General features: G+C 44.9%; 1 protein-coding gene across 3 annotated transcripts in view; it reads left to right on the top strand.

Moving 5' to 3' along the window:
* FCHSD2 (FCH and double SH3 domains 2) overlaps positions 1 to 15,044 on the top strand; it is a 122,276-nt gene that overhangs the window by 100,079 nt on the left and 7,153 nt on the right. For all 3 annotated transcript variants that reach the window (XM_069026558.1, XM_069026549.1, XM_069026566.1), the window contains 3 exons: positions 1,240 to 1,356; positions 2,063 to 2,167; positions 11,808 to 11,969. In XM_069026558.1, coding sequence (XP_068882659.1) covers positions 1,240 to 1,356; positions 2,063 to 2,167; positions 11,808 to 11,969 — 384 coding nt within the window. The remainder of the gene's footprint in view (positions 1 to 1,239; positions 1,357 to 2,062; positions 2,168 to 11,807; positions 11,970 to 15,044) is intronic.

Genomic DNA, 15,044 nt, shown 5'->3' with positions numbered 1-15,044 from the left:
CCATGTCTTTCTGCTCTCTTACCCTTTCCTGATGGCTAACCTTGGATTTCTCCTGCCTAAACAACCTTTTCATCCTTGTGGGCTTCTTCTCTAGTTTCAAACTCCACCTGATGAAGAAAAATGGTGTCTTTTGAGCCATACAGAGTGAGAAATTTGTGACTCGGGCATTTCTTTCACACTTCAACAGCTCTGTGCGTATTTTCTCTTCTTGGGTCATAGTTTATAAGGGATTTTTTTTGGTTGATCTCAGAGGCTGTGCAAGATTATGTCAGGACTTGTGATAAAAAGGAGTGCAGGGGGGTTGTGGATTGCAGTGACTGGCTCAGGATAAAAAATCATAGGGAGGTTGAGGTTGGAAGGGATCTCTGGAGGTTGTCTGGTCCAGATCTGGTTGTATCCAGGTGTCTTTTGGATATCTTCAAAGATGGGACCTATCCCAAATGATTCTGTAACTCTGTTACAAATGGAAATGATAGAAAGATTGGGAATGATTTCAGTAATTCCATGCTGGGAAATGTGTTTGTTCTGTTCAGCCTGTAGACAGCAGAGAACTGTTTCATCTTGCTTTAGTTGGAACTTCTTGAGGGGGAGAAGTTTACTTTATGTCATTGACATGACAAAAGCAGGAATAAGATGGAACAATATCAAAAATGTGATTGGAAATTTCAGCCTCTGATTTGCAGACACAAACATTTTTGGACAGAAATTCCCATGCTATACTAAAATATTTTATGGCTTTGTGGTTTGATCACAAATTACAAAGAATGGTCACACTAAACCTTTCATCTTTAGGAAGGAATTGTTCCCTGTGAGGGTGGGCAGGCCCTGGCACAGGGTGCCCAGAGAAGCTGTGGCTGCCTCTAGATCCCTGGTAGTGTCCAGGGCTGGGCTGGACGGGGCTTGGAGCAGCCTGGGATAGTGGAAGGTGTCCATGGCAGGAGATGGGACTGGATGGGCTTTTAAAGTCCCTCCCATCCCAAACCATTCCATGATTCCATGATCTTTGCTTCTTATAATGCCTGTTTACTTTGGGAATTGAATTCTTGTGATCTTCTGGCTTCTGGAGTTGTCTTCCCACAACCTGGTCCCAAAGCTGAGAAGGAAGTTTTTGTCCTATCTTCCTTGTTTCCTAAGAAACAAGATCCCAGGCTGATAAATGTAATACAGAGTCACCCTGTAGGTAAACACAGAGGTAGCCCAGGGTCTGGGCCACAACTCATTCCTTGTTCCCTGTTCCAGAGCCGACAGCTGGAATCGGAGACCGGAACGACGGAGGAGCACAGCCTCAACAAGGAGGCGCGGAAATGGGCGACCCGGGTGGCCCGGGAGCACAAGAACATCGTCCACAGCCAGCGGGTAGGTCTGGGAAAAGCACATTTCTTGGAAGAGGAGCTGCTGCAAGCACCAGGGAATTGTCTGGGGCCTGTGTTCACGTGGGTGTCAAAAGTCTGCTCAGCACTAGGAAAATCCATGAGGAATTTGCTGTTAAGTCTTAACGTCAAGATACAAAATTAGATGTGAATTGATAACTTTATTTTTATGTCTCTGGCTCAGCTCAGAAGAGCCAAGGGCTGTGTTTGGGCATCAGGCAGCTGGATTTTGGAATGTGTCTATTAGGAGTGAGAATAAAAACAAAAGTTCCTTGCTCTTCCCAAAGAAGCCAGCCATGGAGGAGTCTGCTGTGCTTTCACCACACCCTGCCCAGTTTCCCTGTCATCCCTACTATTCCGACCCCCAAGCACAGCATCAGCTGGGGAAAAACAACATCCAGAATGCTCTGTTGTCTCTGGGAGAGCTCCAGGGAGACCTGAGAGCCTGTTCCAGTGCCTAAAGGGGCTCCAAGACAGCTGGAGAGGGATTTTGGACAAGAGATGGAGGGACAGGATGCAGGGAATAGCTTCCCACTGCCAGAGGGCAGGGATAGAGTCATCACCTTTTTTTCCTGGGGTGGACCTTTGTTGGTCATCCCCAGCATCCAGTCAAACAGTAACTTCCCTGATTGTCACAAATACTTGTGTTTGGCATTTACTTCATCTGTGCTGTGTTTCCTTGCTCCTGGCAGACCCTGGAAGAGCTGGAATGCCACGGGCCGGTGATGTCTGAGCAAACCCGAGCGGAACTGGAGCAGAAAATAGATGAAGCCAGAGAGAGCATTCGCAAGGCTGAGGTAAGGAGGAGATTCTTTTGGCATTTTCATTTCCTTACCACAGGGACATCTTTGTTACAGCTGTTGCATTTGGTTGATGGAAATGCCTATTTTCAGCATCAAAAACCAGGGAATTTTAAGATGTTATTTTTTCCCCCTTCATTTGGTATTTGTCAAATCACTGAATCAACTTCATGAAAGTCCAGATCAGAAGAGTGATATTAAAGACACCTCCTGATGAAGAGTGAGTCCTCTCATGTTCTACTGTCAAAGGTCAAGAATCTCTCTACTTGGGCTTTATCTGAAACAGACTGAAAAAGAATCTCAGGTGTACTAATTTCCTTCTGCTTGAAGGAATTAATACCAGAAAATGGCGATTTTATCTCTGTCTTCATATTTTTAGGTTCTAGAAGTGACTGCCATGTGCTGTTGTAGTGGGTTTTGATACACAGACTGATTCTGGCTGTTGATGGGAAAACATTGGAAATAATCCTTGTATCTCTGATTTTACTGTGAGGTGCTTTCAAAGGGTTACAGAGGTTTATGACACCTGTTGTGGGTTAAGACTCGTGAAAAAATTAACCTCTTATTTGGCTGCCAGTGTTGGGTTGGTAAAAGTGAACTGTTTTCATGGCCACTGACTGAAAAACCCCACTGCAGGCAGCAGGAACAGATGAGTGGGTTGCTTAATTAAAACTGTAGAACAAACCTAATTGTTGCAGTGAAGTGCTTCTCATACCTCAGACTACCTGATGTAATTAGGAATGTGATTTACAGGTAAAGGGGTTAGAAAATACAGAGCAAAATTATTCCTCCTCCTGGTGGGAGAACTGTCAGGCTCCCTTTTTAAAGCAAATGCAGGATATGGTTTTTTAAAACCTAATTCTTACAGAAAGAGGTTTGAAAACCTGTTTTGAGTAAATTATTGCCAACAGACCATACTCCAAAATACTTGTGTATATACATGTATAGTTAATGATTAAATCTGCAAGGACAGAGAGCATAAGAATAAAAGATAAAGGCAGCAGCAGCAAGAAATAAAATCAGAATAAGAAGCTGCCAAAAAGAAGGATCTCACAACAAAATATTATAAAATTAGAATCAATTACAAATTAAATCAGTCTGGAACTTAAGTGACTGAGGATAGAGGGAAAGTGCCAAAAAGTGGAAGCTTCATAGATAAACATGAATTATTTTCTTCAAGATGTGTTTTAGCTAATACAAATAGTTTTAGCTAATACAGTATTTTCCTGGTTTTCCAGTGTGTTGGAGTTAAACCATCCCTTATCTTTCCAATATCTAACACATGCCCTGTTTTACAAGGGAATATGGTGCCAGTGCCAAGTACTTGAGGATACAACTCAGTGACTGAGGGATTTTTGCAAACTTGCTTCTCTTCTGCTGCATATTTTAAAGGCATGAAGTTATCCCTGAGTTTTTGGAATGGTGTGGAAACCACTTTGTGGGACTTGTCTGTATTGCCACCAAAGCTGTTTATAGCATAGCATTGTTTATTTGTTTATGATAAGCCAGTAAGTGAATTCAGGGAGCTTTTATTTCCACCTAGGAATGACTTTTTCTTTTAGCCCTGTTAGCTCTTCTAAGACTGAGCTCAAGCCCACTAATTAGACAAGAGGTTTTTGCACACATAAAATCCTGGAGAAGAAGAACCTAAGCTTTGAGCTGAAACCTTTTCTTTGGGAATGCAATTATAATTCCTTCCAGTGTGTGAAAATCAAACATTCCTGCATATTTAGTTGCAACTGATTGAGTTGGAATTACTGAGGGTTGGGTTGGGGTGTGGTATTTGTGCAAGAAGTTATTTAGGCTGTAGGGAGGCTGTGGAGTTTGTTTTGGTATCACTTCTGGAGGTGTGTGAGGATGACACAGAGATTTGACTTTTATTTTATTTTTCTCTTGAAATGCTTGCTATTTTTATGGAAATTTTTATACCTGTTCTATGCCATTTTGGTTTCTTGAATCATTCCTTTTCCTTTGCAAATCCACTTCCTTCCTTCTTTTCTGTCCTCATCATTCCTGAAGGGGAAGACAACTTCACAGACAGATTGGAATTAATTTTTTCTGGTTTGGTCATCTTCCAGTTGCCTGTTTGTCCTCAGGGAATTTTATATCCCTGACAGATTGCTCCAGTGGCAGTCTCAGTGTGCCTTACAAAGCAGGAGGAGCTGAGTCAGGGCCTTTTAGAGAGGATTCTTATTGGTAAAGGATTTTTTTTCCAGGGCATATTGGGCATAGATGTGCTCATCTCACTGCCCTCTTCCTTGGAGACCCTGAATCCAGGGAAATCTAAGCCCCAGGAGGAACTGAGAAGCTGTTCCATATGGATAACTGGATTTAACAAGCACAGGGATGTGGAAACAGGTGTAATTTGAAAGTACAGCAGAGGAATTGAGTAAAAATTTGGTCAGGATCAGGAAATACTGGAGAATCCCAAGGTTTTTGTCTTCCACAAGATGACTATAAACCCTCAGATTTGCACATCCACAGCTCAGTGGGTTATTTCTCATCTTTTGCTCCCTGGGATAACAGCTATTTTTCCTTGTGATGTTTTCAGGGAGCAAACTCCTTGATTAGAATTGGGGGGAAATTAGGAATTCCAGCAGAGTGCTGCCATTTTTGTGTTGAAATTGGAAAATTTGGGGTTTGTTGAAGGGGTTTTTTTGTTTGTTTGTTTGATTGCTTGTTTTAAAAGGAAATGTTAAAATAATGTTACATTTTGAGTGACAATACCTCTGGCACTGGCAAAGAAGTAAAATTGACTGTAGTGAATGACACACTGTGGAGCTCAGATCCAGAGGGATTCCATCCTTGTCCCAGCAGCATTGAACCACTTTGGTAAAGACATGCTCTTAGAGCACAGGGTGCTCCTTCAAATTGAAAGTGGCACAGATCAGGCATCAGCTGTAAAGGAGATCAATGAAAAAATTGGGAATTGATACTGAAAACTGATGATTTGTGAAAATAAACCATTCTTGGAGCTCCTCTCTACTCACTCAGCCAATTCAGGTAATTGAAGTAGAACTTCTGTGTTTTAAGCTTTGATTTCTGTAACAGCGGGAAGGAAGGAAAGAATTGAGCTTTCCATTTTCCCAGTGCTGGAATCCCTTTATCTTTCAATGACTGGAGACAGGGAGCAGAGCCCTACCCCCCCAGCTGCCCCCTCCTGTCAGGGAGTTGTGCAGAGCCACAAGGTCCCCCCTGAGCCTCCTTTGCTCCAGCCTGAGCCCCTTTCCCAGCTCCCTCAGCAGCTCCTGGGGCTGCAGCCCCTTCCCAGCTCCATTCCCTTCCCTGGACACGCTCCAGCCCCTCCAGGTCCTTGTCATGAGGATCCCGAAACTGCCCCCAGGACTGGAGGTGCCTCAGCAGTGCCAGCAGAGGAGATTTCTTCTCATCTTACTTTTCCTCTCTCAGACCAAAGACCCCAGCGTGGGTCTCCCCGAGCAGTTGAGTTGTCCCAGGGCTGACGTGATTTTTCACCAGGGTGGTGGGAGGTTTCCGTTTGCTCTTAGGTCTTTGGGCCTCCAAAGCAATTAATCCTGTTCCCACTTAATTATAAGGGGATGCATTTTATCTCCTCATCAGGATATGTACAGCTCTCCAGAGAGTGTTTGTACCAGATTAGATCTGGTTAAGGCTCATTGCGGTGCTCTTGGCTTGGTTTGATCAGCTCAGAGGTGTGGGGCCATTTTTAATTGTACATGGAGGGCTGATTTACCCCTCTCCTTGTTTTTGGCTGTGGATATTTATTGCTGTGTTGTGTCACAGTGGGAACAAAGCAAATTCCATATGCTTCAGGAAAATAAATGAAATGGAGTTGCAGAATCAGAGGATGGTTTGGGTTGGAAGGGACCTTCAGGATCATTTAGTCACACCCCCTGCCATGGGCAGAGACACCTTCCACAAGAGCAGCTTGCTCCAAGCTCTGTCCAACCTGGCCTGGAGCACTTCCAGGGAATAAAGCTCCTAATCCAAAGAAAAGGGGAATTTGTAAAATGCCATTCACTTCCAGCTCTGTTTGAGCTCAGGAAGCAAAGGCTGGGAGAGCTGTGCAGGGAACCAGGTGCCATCCCTGCAGGATATGTGTAGGAGCTGTTGCTCTTTCCAGGTCAGCAGATTGAGGACTGGCCTGGGAAAATGCCAGGGACATCCACAGAGCGGGAATTTCAAACTCCCTTGGTGAAAAGCAGTTTAGTGAGGGGGAGACGGACTTTTTATGTGGTGGGTAGTGCCAGGACACAGGGAGTGGCTTCCCACTGCCAGAGGGCAGGGTTAGGTGGGATATTGGGAAGGAATTGCTCCCTGTGAGGGTGGGGAGGCCCTGGCACAGGGTGCCCAGAGCAGCTGTGGCTGCCCCTGGATCCCTCCTGGCAGTGTCCAAGGCCAAGGCCAGGCTGGATGGAGCTTGGAGCAGCCTGGGATAGTGGAAGGTGATGAGCTTTGAGATGTTTCTAGTCCAGCTTCTGCCTAAACCTTACTGAATTTTTTGGTTATGAAGTGTCCATAACTTTTTTCACCATATGAAGAACCAGTGTTCACCCCAGGACCACAGAGAAATGTGTTAATAAATGTTTACATTCATTTATTTTATATCCATTTAATTATCCCCTTACAGAATTTGAGTGATTTCCATTCAGCCCTGTTCCCAGCAGCCTGGGAGCCCCTTTTTAAACTTTACAAATTCAGTCTGTAGGGATTTTTAATGTTTCATGTGCCTAAGCTTGGGAAGAACCCATCTGCCAGTTGGGCTGGAGCTGTGGATTCTTCTCCATGAGCAGCTTCCCCTCTTGTTTCCTTCACCTTAGAATTCCCTTGGGAGAGGTGTTCTCTGTGCCAGTGCCTCATTTCCTGTTTGCTTCACCCCAGCAGCCTCGTGGGATTTCAGTCCATGCAGATTATTTAGCCTATAAATGAACTCCTGGAATAGCTGTACAAACCTCCTGCCCAGCCTCCCACTTAGAAAAGAAACCCACTCCGTGTTGTGGTGGGAAATGTCATTTATGAGCTAATTCCCCACCTAGTGCAGAAAAAGGATCCAGATTTTGGGTGAGTTGTGTTGGACAGGATTTATCTTTTTGGTTGGGGTGGTTTTGCCACAGCTGTGGGTTTTCCACTCCAAACCCCCCAGCAAGGCAGTGAAAGTTGAATTTTTTGGTTTATTTCCTCATACACCCCTACTTTAAGACAGTGGGCTGTGATTTAAAACTGAACTGCATGGAATAAGACTCACTTTGGGTTTTGAGAAGTTTAGGGCATTCCAAGACTTAGTTATAAATCAAATTGATTTATAGTCATGTCTGCCTATCACTGTATCATGATTCCAGTGGCCCAAAATGTAACTTTTCCTGAAGAGAATTATTTCATTTTAATAACTTTCCCAATTAAAAAGCCTGGAATTTCAACAATAAGTGTTTCTAAATAGGGACAGAAATAAAGATAATGGCTTTCCAGAATGTTTTGCCAGAATCTTTCCACACTAATTTCTTCCTGGCTAAAAGAACTTGCCAAATGAGAGTGTTCAACCACTTGGGGACATGGTCAGTAGTGGCCTTGGCAGTGCTGGGGGAATGATCTTAGAGGGATTTTCCGCTCTAAATGATTGCAGGATTCTGTGATTCTATGATTCTATGATTTTGTTCCTGCCACTAAAAAAATATTGCACTGGAATAAAACATTTCTCGCAAAAGATGGTTTGGGTATCCTCATAATCCTATTTTAATCTGATTTTAGTATCTGACCAAGCTCCTAAGTACAACTCTTGTGTAGAATAAATAATTCTGAATTCTTCAGGAGAAAAAAATCTGGGCAAGGCCCAGGGTTTCTTATGCACCTTAAAAAGCCATGGCGGGTAAAGCAGCTCTGTTTTCAGGAAAATCCATTTAAAACTGTTTTTAACAATCCTAAACCAGAATATTGAAGGGGCCGCATTTGCTGCATTTCTGTGTGGTTTTTGCCCCAGCACCTTTATAAATGGCTTTGAAGGACTTGGATCCGAGGTGTTTGTGGGATGTGAAGGAGCTCTGGGTTTCTTTCCAGCCCTTTTCCTCCTGGGAACAGGGAGCAGCTCTGTAATGTTCCTGCTGGGTTTCATTTCCATGCCTTGCAGAGCAGTTGTGCATCTTCATCTTGAGTAAACTGTGGGTCTAAAACCACTGCTTAATTAAGAGTGGAACAGTAAATAAACAAAACTATTCCATCTCCCACGTGGAGCAGTGTCAGGTATGTGAGGAATAGATAACAGTGTTTATATTTTCTAAAACTTGGGTGGTTTTTCCTTTCATCTTCCTAGAACCTCCCAGCAGGAAGAGCAGCTCGGAGAAGCAGGAACCCCCCAGAAGAGTTTGTACATGTGGTGGGTGGCTGATGGTTTTTTAATCAGTGTAAAAATACCCCAGTCCTGAGCTATTAACCAGTAATTGGTGACTGTAAACAGCAATTTCACTGTTACACAGGAAAATGTTTGTCCTGCAGTGAGACTTCCTAACAATGAAATTTGGGCAGCACCCAGATTTCAGAGCCAGTGCTGGATTCCAGCATTCCTGGGCTTTGGAAGCTCAGCTGCCTTCCTGGAGATGCTCAGTGTTGCTGGGAATGCCAGGGGTCACTTGATTTAAGATATTTTCAAGTCTGTCAGTGGAGGTCACTCAACTGGGGCACAGCACGAGTGTCCCTGGGGAGCATCCAGTGGGAGAGAGGGAAAACCAGTGGTTAAAGCCTTGTTTAGTTTTAAATGTGATGATCTTTGCAAGGGAACAGGGCTTTCAGAAAAGCTTGTGACACAACATGGTGCTGGTGAAATCAACAGTATTGCCCTCTTTTCTTCTTAGTTAACATTTTATTTTGGGATAATGAAAGCATCAAACCCCAGCTAATTTAGGTGTAGTGGTGTTTGAATGAAGTGTTTGTATCTTCATAGAATCACAGAATCATTGAGGTTGGAAAAGCACTCTGAGATCATTGAGTCCACCCCAGCACTGCCAAGGCCACCACTAAACCATGTTTAAATGTGTAGCTGTTCCTGTGTGAGAAGCAGAATAAAGTTACATTCCTGAGTGGTATTTTATTTGTATTTTTCCTATAGGTGGGAAGCTGTTAACTCTGGTCTACCAGCATAATTATTTAGGTAAAAATATATTCTCAGCTTGTAAATGACTTTCAAGTGCAGGCCTGACCTAATGCTCTTGGTGCTTTTATGGCTTGTCTGCAATGGAATGAAACTCAAACCATTTGTGGTTTGGAACAAACATTTGGTGACTGTTAAGGCTCCTGGGTGTAAATAGGGAGGGGGAACTCCATGGGATTTGCTGGGTACGTTGAATTAAAACCTCTTGTCAAGTACACTCAAGAATTCTGGAGCAGCTTGTTTATTTTAGCTCACAATTTGTACAAACAAACTACGGCAGAGTGAGGACTAAAAGCAACTGCAGATGTTTGTAGCAGCCTGGACCAATGTTTATTGCTGTAGCATAACTCAGCCTAATTGGAAATTGCATAACGAGGTAAACAGCAAAACAACGGGGCTGAGCAATTCCATGGTGGAGGCACAGGGAAAGTCCTTGTAAATTGGTGTCAGGATGTAAAGACAAATAAGGGGAAAGCTGCTTCACTCCACAAGTAAATATATACATTAATATGTATATATTTATGTATTCAAGGCCAGGTTGGACGGGGCTTGGAGCGACCTGAGATAGTGGGAGGTATCCCTGCCCCTGGCAGGGGTTGGGACTGGATGATTTGAATGTCCTTCCAACCCAAACCATTCTGGGATTCTGTGACTGAGTTGCCTTTGACAAGGTTGTTCTCCCTGCCCTGCATGTTCCTGTGCAGCTCCGTGGCTGAAGTGGCTTTGTTCAAAATCTTGAATGCTTAGGAGCAGGAGGGGATGCACATGAACATATTTAATGTTTCCTCCTTTTCTCAGCTCTCTGAACACTATTTACAGTACCTGTTAATCATTCACTTGGAGACCCCTTGCATGAAGAAGTGGAAACTTCCCTTGGTTCAGTGGCTTTGGCTTTTCCCATGGGAAATACCTCTGAAAGTTGTCCCATCCTCCTTTCTCCATCCCTGATGAAGGGGGAGACCATGTGCATGCAGCTGTAGCCACATGAAGATAATCTGACATCATGAATTCTCCTTTTACAACTTACCTACTCTTTAAAGTCACATTTCTTCTATGCAGAATTTAAAATAATGCCTCTCAAAAGTGGTTTGATTTAGACAGGTTTAAAGTCACCTTCACAAATAAAGTGAAAATGGAGACATGTTTGGGGGTTCAGCTTCATAAAGTTAACAGTCATTTCTTTTCTGGTTTATTTTCTTAGTAGAAAGAGATGATTCTCTGATTCTGTAAGTGCAGCAGCCTGTCAGAAATGAGCAAAATACCTGTATCACTTCAGCTCAACACGAAGTTTTGTGTAGAGTAAGGATGTGTATAAGAGAGAAAAATCTACATGGCGCCAGTTGGCATTGTAATTCACTGTACACATATTCTCCATAGCCTGCTGTGCTTCAGCCACTACTGGAAAGGGAAGTTCCCTCTAATTTATGCCTGAACCCATCTGTTTTTGCTGGTTTTGCTTGGATTCCCAGTGCTGCTGGGAGCTTGGTGTGTCAGGGATGCTGCAGTGAGGTGCTTCTGATCCCTGTGGGAAGGGCTGGAGGGGAGAGAAAGGAGATGAAGCTTTGCTACTTGCTAAAAATGACGAATGCTATGAAAGGGAATGCAGGAGAAATTCCAGGCTGGTTCAGTGGGTTTCTGTTGTTGCCTCCATCAGTGACTCACTGAAGGATTTTTGGGAAATCACTTGATTTTTGTTCCTCTGATGAGGAAGGGCAGCAGGAGGGTGTTGACAGAGCTGGACTGGACAAAAATATCCTCAGTTTTACCCCTGGGTTTGCCCTTCACTTCTTGATGCAAATCTGCTTTTTTTGAAGTCCTGAGTTTCTTCATGCTGCTCTTCCCATCCCTCCTGTTTAGACTGTGAGCTAATTTGGATCAGGGTGGTGCTTTGCCATGAATTTGTTAAATCTTTGGCTCTATTGGCCAGCGAGTGTGCCAGGATGCTGAAGTGAACCCAGCTGTCAGAAAACCTCCATTTTCATGCTGTTCTGAAGACAAAAACCCTGAAACTGTTTGTTGGAGTGCGATATGTATTTAATTTTGAGATAATTAACATACTCTGCTTCCATAACAAATGAGTTTCCTGTGATCTCTGGCACGTGCTGGTGGAAAAGAGCCTCGTGTGGGAGTTGGTGGGTTGGTGTGTGTGTGTGTATCCTACAAGATTTATTTGTGTTTCACATCCAGTTCAGTCACCACCTGGAAAGGTCTGCTCTGTGGATGTTCCTAATTTTTAAAATCCTGGGAAGCGCTGGGTTGTTGGACTTTAAAGCTACAGTGAACTACTTAAGGGTGTGAATTGGGAGCGAGCATAAGCTCAGAGGTGTTATTTTAAAAACACCAACTGGTGAGATTGGCTGGGCCTCCAGAAAACCATTCCCTGTGTCTTGGCTCACACCACGCTCCTGCAGGCGAGGAAATGAGGAATGGCAGCCACCTGGGTCATTCCTGGATGGGAAGATCCCGCAGGGTGAGGCGGAATCCTGAGGAATTCTGAGCCGTGTGTGTTTGTGTCCCCAGATCATCAAGCTGAAGGCAGAAGCGCGGCTGGAGCTGCTGAAGCAGATCGGGGTGTCCGTGGACACGTGGCTGAAGAGCGCCATGAACCAGGTGATGGAGGAGCTGGAGAACGAGCGCTGGGCCAGCCTGCCCTCGGTCACCAACAACGGCTCCTCGCACCTGGTACGGATCCGGGGGGAGCCTCCCCCAGGCCCAGGGGGTCTCTCCAGGGGCTGCTCCTGCAATACAGCCCTTCCAGAGGAGGCCCCACAGCTGCTCCAGGGCTGGAGCCCCTCTGCTCTGGAGCCAGGCTGGGAGAGCTGGGGGTGCTCACCTGGAGAGGAGAAGGCTCCAGGGAGAGCTCAGAGCCCCTGGCAGGGCCTAAAGGGGCTCCGGGAGAGCTGGAGAGGGACTGGGGACAAGACATGGAGGCACAGGACAAGGGGCAAGGGCTTCCCACTGCCAGAGGGGAGGGTTGGATGGGATATTGGGAAGGAATTGTTCCCTGGGAGGGTGGGCAGGCCCTGGCACAGGGTGCCCAGAGCAGCTGTGGCTGCCCCTGGACCCCTGGCAGTGTCCAAGGGCAGGTTGGACATTGGGGCTGGGAGCAGCCTGGGATAGTGGGACGTGTCCCTGCCCATGGCAGGGGGTTGGAATGGGATGATTTTTAAGGTCCCTCCCAACCCAAAGCATTCCATAAAAAAAAAACCCTGAAAATGTTTGGCTGGTTGTTAACCGACAGAGAAAATCTTGTGGTTTTACGTGGCTGAATTTAACAGGAACTAAAAAAAAAAACAAAGCTCAAAAAAAAGGATTTTTGGGTTCTTCCGCTGGGTTTACTTTAAATTGATTTTTCTGACCTTGGGTAAGTGCCATAGTATTTATTTGCCATTTCCTGAGAAGTAAAATGTCTGTGTGTTTCTCTAAAGTTGCATTAATAGTTGAGGTTGTTATCTTGAGATCCCTGAATTAGAGACTTTCTTCTTCCAGATAAGGTCTTTATTCTTTCTTAGAAAACAAAGTTCTACATCTACATCATTCCTTAAAGAATCATTTATGTGGAGATTGTGGGGAAAGTCATCAGGAGACCAGAGCCTGTTTTCCAAATTGATTCTGATATTTTGAGGTAGAAAAACTTAATTCATTAAAACAATCAGTGTGTGGCTTTGGAAAACAGACTTTCCTTTCCTGTGACCAGGGTTAGATGTTTTCCCTCAAAGATCTTTCATGGATTATTTGAGGTACATTGGCAGGGCTGGGGAATGGTTGGACTCAGTGATCTTGGAGGCTTTTTCCAGCCAAAGTGATGCTGTGATTCCAAGCTAACTCTTTGGAAAATTTCATCCAATATCATCAAAACTGATCTAAAAAGTGGCTTTGATCAGTGGAAGGTTGGTAATGATGTTTTTAATTGAGTTGTACATAAGACTAATTGCATTTGAAGTGTATGTACACTTGTTTAGCTTGGAAGAAAGCATATTTTTAGGTAATTCAAGGACGAATAAAAAGCAAACTCTCATTTTCCTCCCCTCTTCCCCAGGAAGAATGAAATATTTCAGAATCAGTAGTGATGGCTGAATCAAAGAAACGCTGTTCAGAAAAGAGGAACTGCTAAAAGAGCTTTTAGGGTTTTTTGCTCATTCCCATATTTCTTCATGCTCTTCCTATGTTTTTTCCTTTTTTTTTTTAATATGTTTTCTTGGTAGTGGTAGCAAACCCTTAGAGGGAGAGGGTTTTTTTGGAGGTACAGATGTTTCCCTCTGTGGTAACTGCAGTTTGGAGAAGAGAGCACTGACTGGAGCCTCAGCAGATGCTTCCCCACTTCCCTCCTTGCTTCCTTCAGGCTGTTGGGAAGTTTCTCCTCGGATGTCACTCCCAGCTCGTGGTGGTGATTTGCACTGAAGGTTGTTGCAGGCTTTATTGTCATCATTAATATAATTAGGAATTAGAGTTGGAGTGTCAGCCCTCCCAAATCCCAAAGGAATTCCTCTTCTGGTTTCACTTCAGATGCTCTCTGGTCACAGTAGGTGAGGATTTGTTGCGTAGCTGTGGTTAACAGTGACTTTATTCCATTTCTTCTTGTACTCCACCTCCTTTAACTCCCCTGTGTGCCTGTTGGGCTGCTCCCAAGCCCTCATTCCCAGTTTCCCCAGACAAGGCACAGTTGGCCCTGGAGCTGAGCCCCCCGTGCTGGTCCCAGGCGATGCCACAGCCTGGGAGGTTCAGCTCTGAGTCTCATTTTCCCCTTTTACACTTACGTAGGCTCCTGTATTTAAAAAAGGCTCTGTTGACTTTGGCAGGCCAGACAGGGACAGCCCAGAGATGGAATTCTTAGAGCTGGGACCAAAATTACACCAGAATTCAAAGGAATTACTGCAGTTAGTAACAAGCAGCACTTTCACTCCAGCCTAGAGGAGTGGGCAGTGTTTAAAAGAGCTGGGAAGGGGCTGGAGCCCCAGGAGTGGCTGAGGGAGCTGGGAAAGGGGCTCAGGCTGGAGCAAAGGAGGCTCAGGGGGGACCTTGTGGCTCTGCACAACTCCCTGACAGGAGGGGGCAGCCGGGGGGGGTCGGGCTCTGCTGCCAGGGAACAGGGACAGGACCCTTCTGTGTATATGTGCAACAACCCCAGACAGATTTTTTTACAGAAATACATTTCTGTCATTTTTTTCATGTGTGTAATCCACTTTTCTCATCACCAGCCCTGCATTTCTTCCTGTGTTTGCTGCCTGTCCCACCCCTTTAGTGTCATTCTGTCCGGTACATTTATTCCTTGCTGCTGCCATCTTCCATCCCAGGCTCTGCAGAAGGATGAGCTTTCTCAAGCCAACCTCTCCATTTCCTGTTTTCCCTTTCAGTGCCTGCTTCCCAGATGATTCCAGCCAAGGAGTTAGAGCAGCCCACGTGCTGAAAATGAAGGCGTGTTTTTCCTCCTCGTGGTAGAAAGGCAGGAGCAGATGCTGCCCAGACTTTCTAGACATGATTTGCTGATTTCCATGATGTCCCAGCTGGATGTCAGCACTGGCTGCTGGGACCATGCACAGCAAAAGGCAGACACAGGAGGGGGAACCTCCAGTTTGCCACAATTCGCAGTTGGTTGCTGATGTCCCAAAGCATTACCCAGCTGTAGGACAGTTTTTGGTTATCCCAACATCCATGAACGCACCAAAGGACAGATGGAGGCAAACTGCTCTGGAATGAGAGTTAGTGAGGAAGAAAAAATCACCAGGATTGCAAGGATTTGGTTTGGAAATAGTAACA

Source organism: Aphelocoma coerulescens, chromosome 1 (genome assembly GCF_041296385.1).
Source record: "Aphelocoma coerulescens isolate FSJ_1873_10779 chromosome 1, UR_Acoe_1.0, whole genome shotgun sequence".
NCBI lineage: Eukaryota > Metazoa > Chordata > Aves > Passeriformes > Corvidae > Aphelocoma > Aphelocoma coerulescens.
The sequence above is the reverse complement of the archived record's forward strand: the minus strand, read 5'-3'. Positions and strand labels throughout refer to the sequence as shown.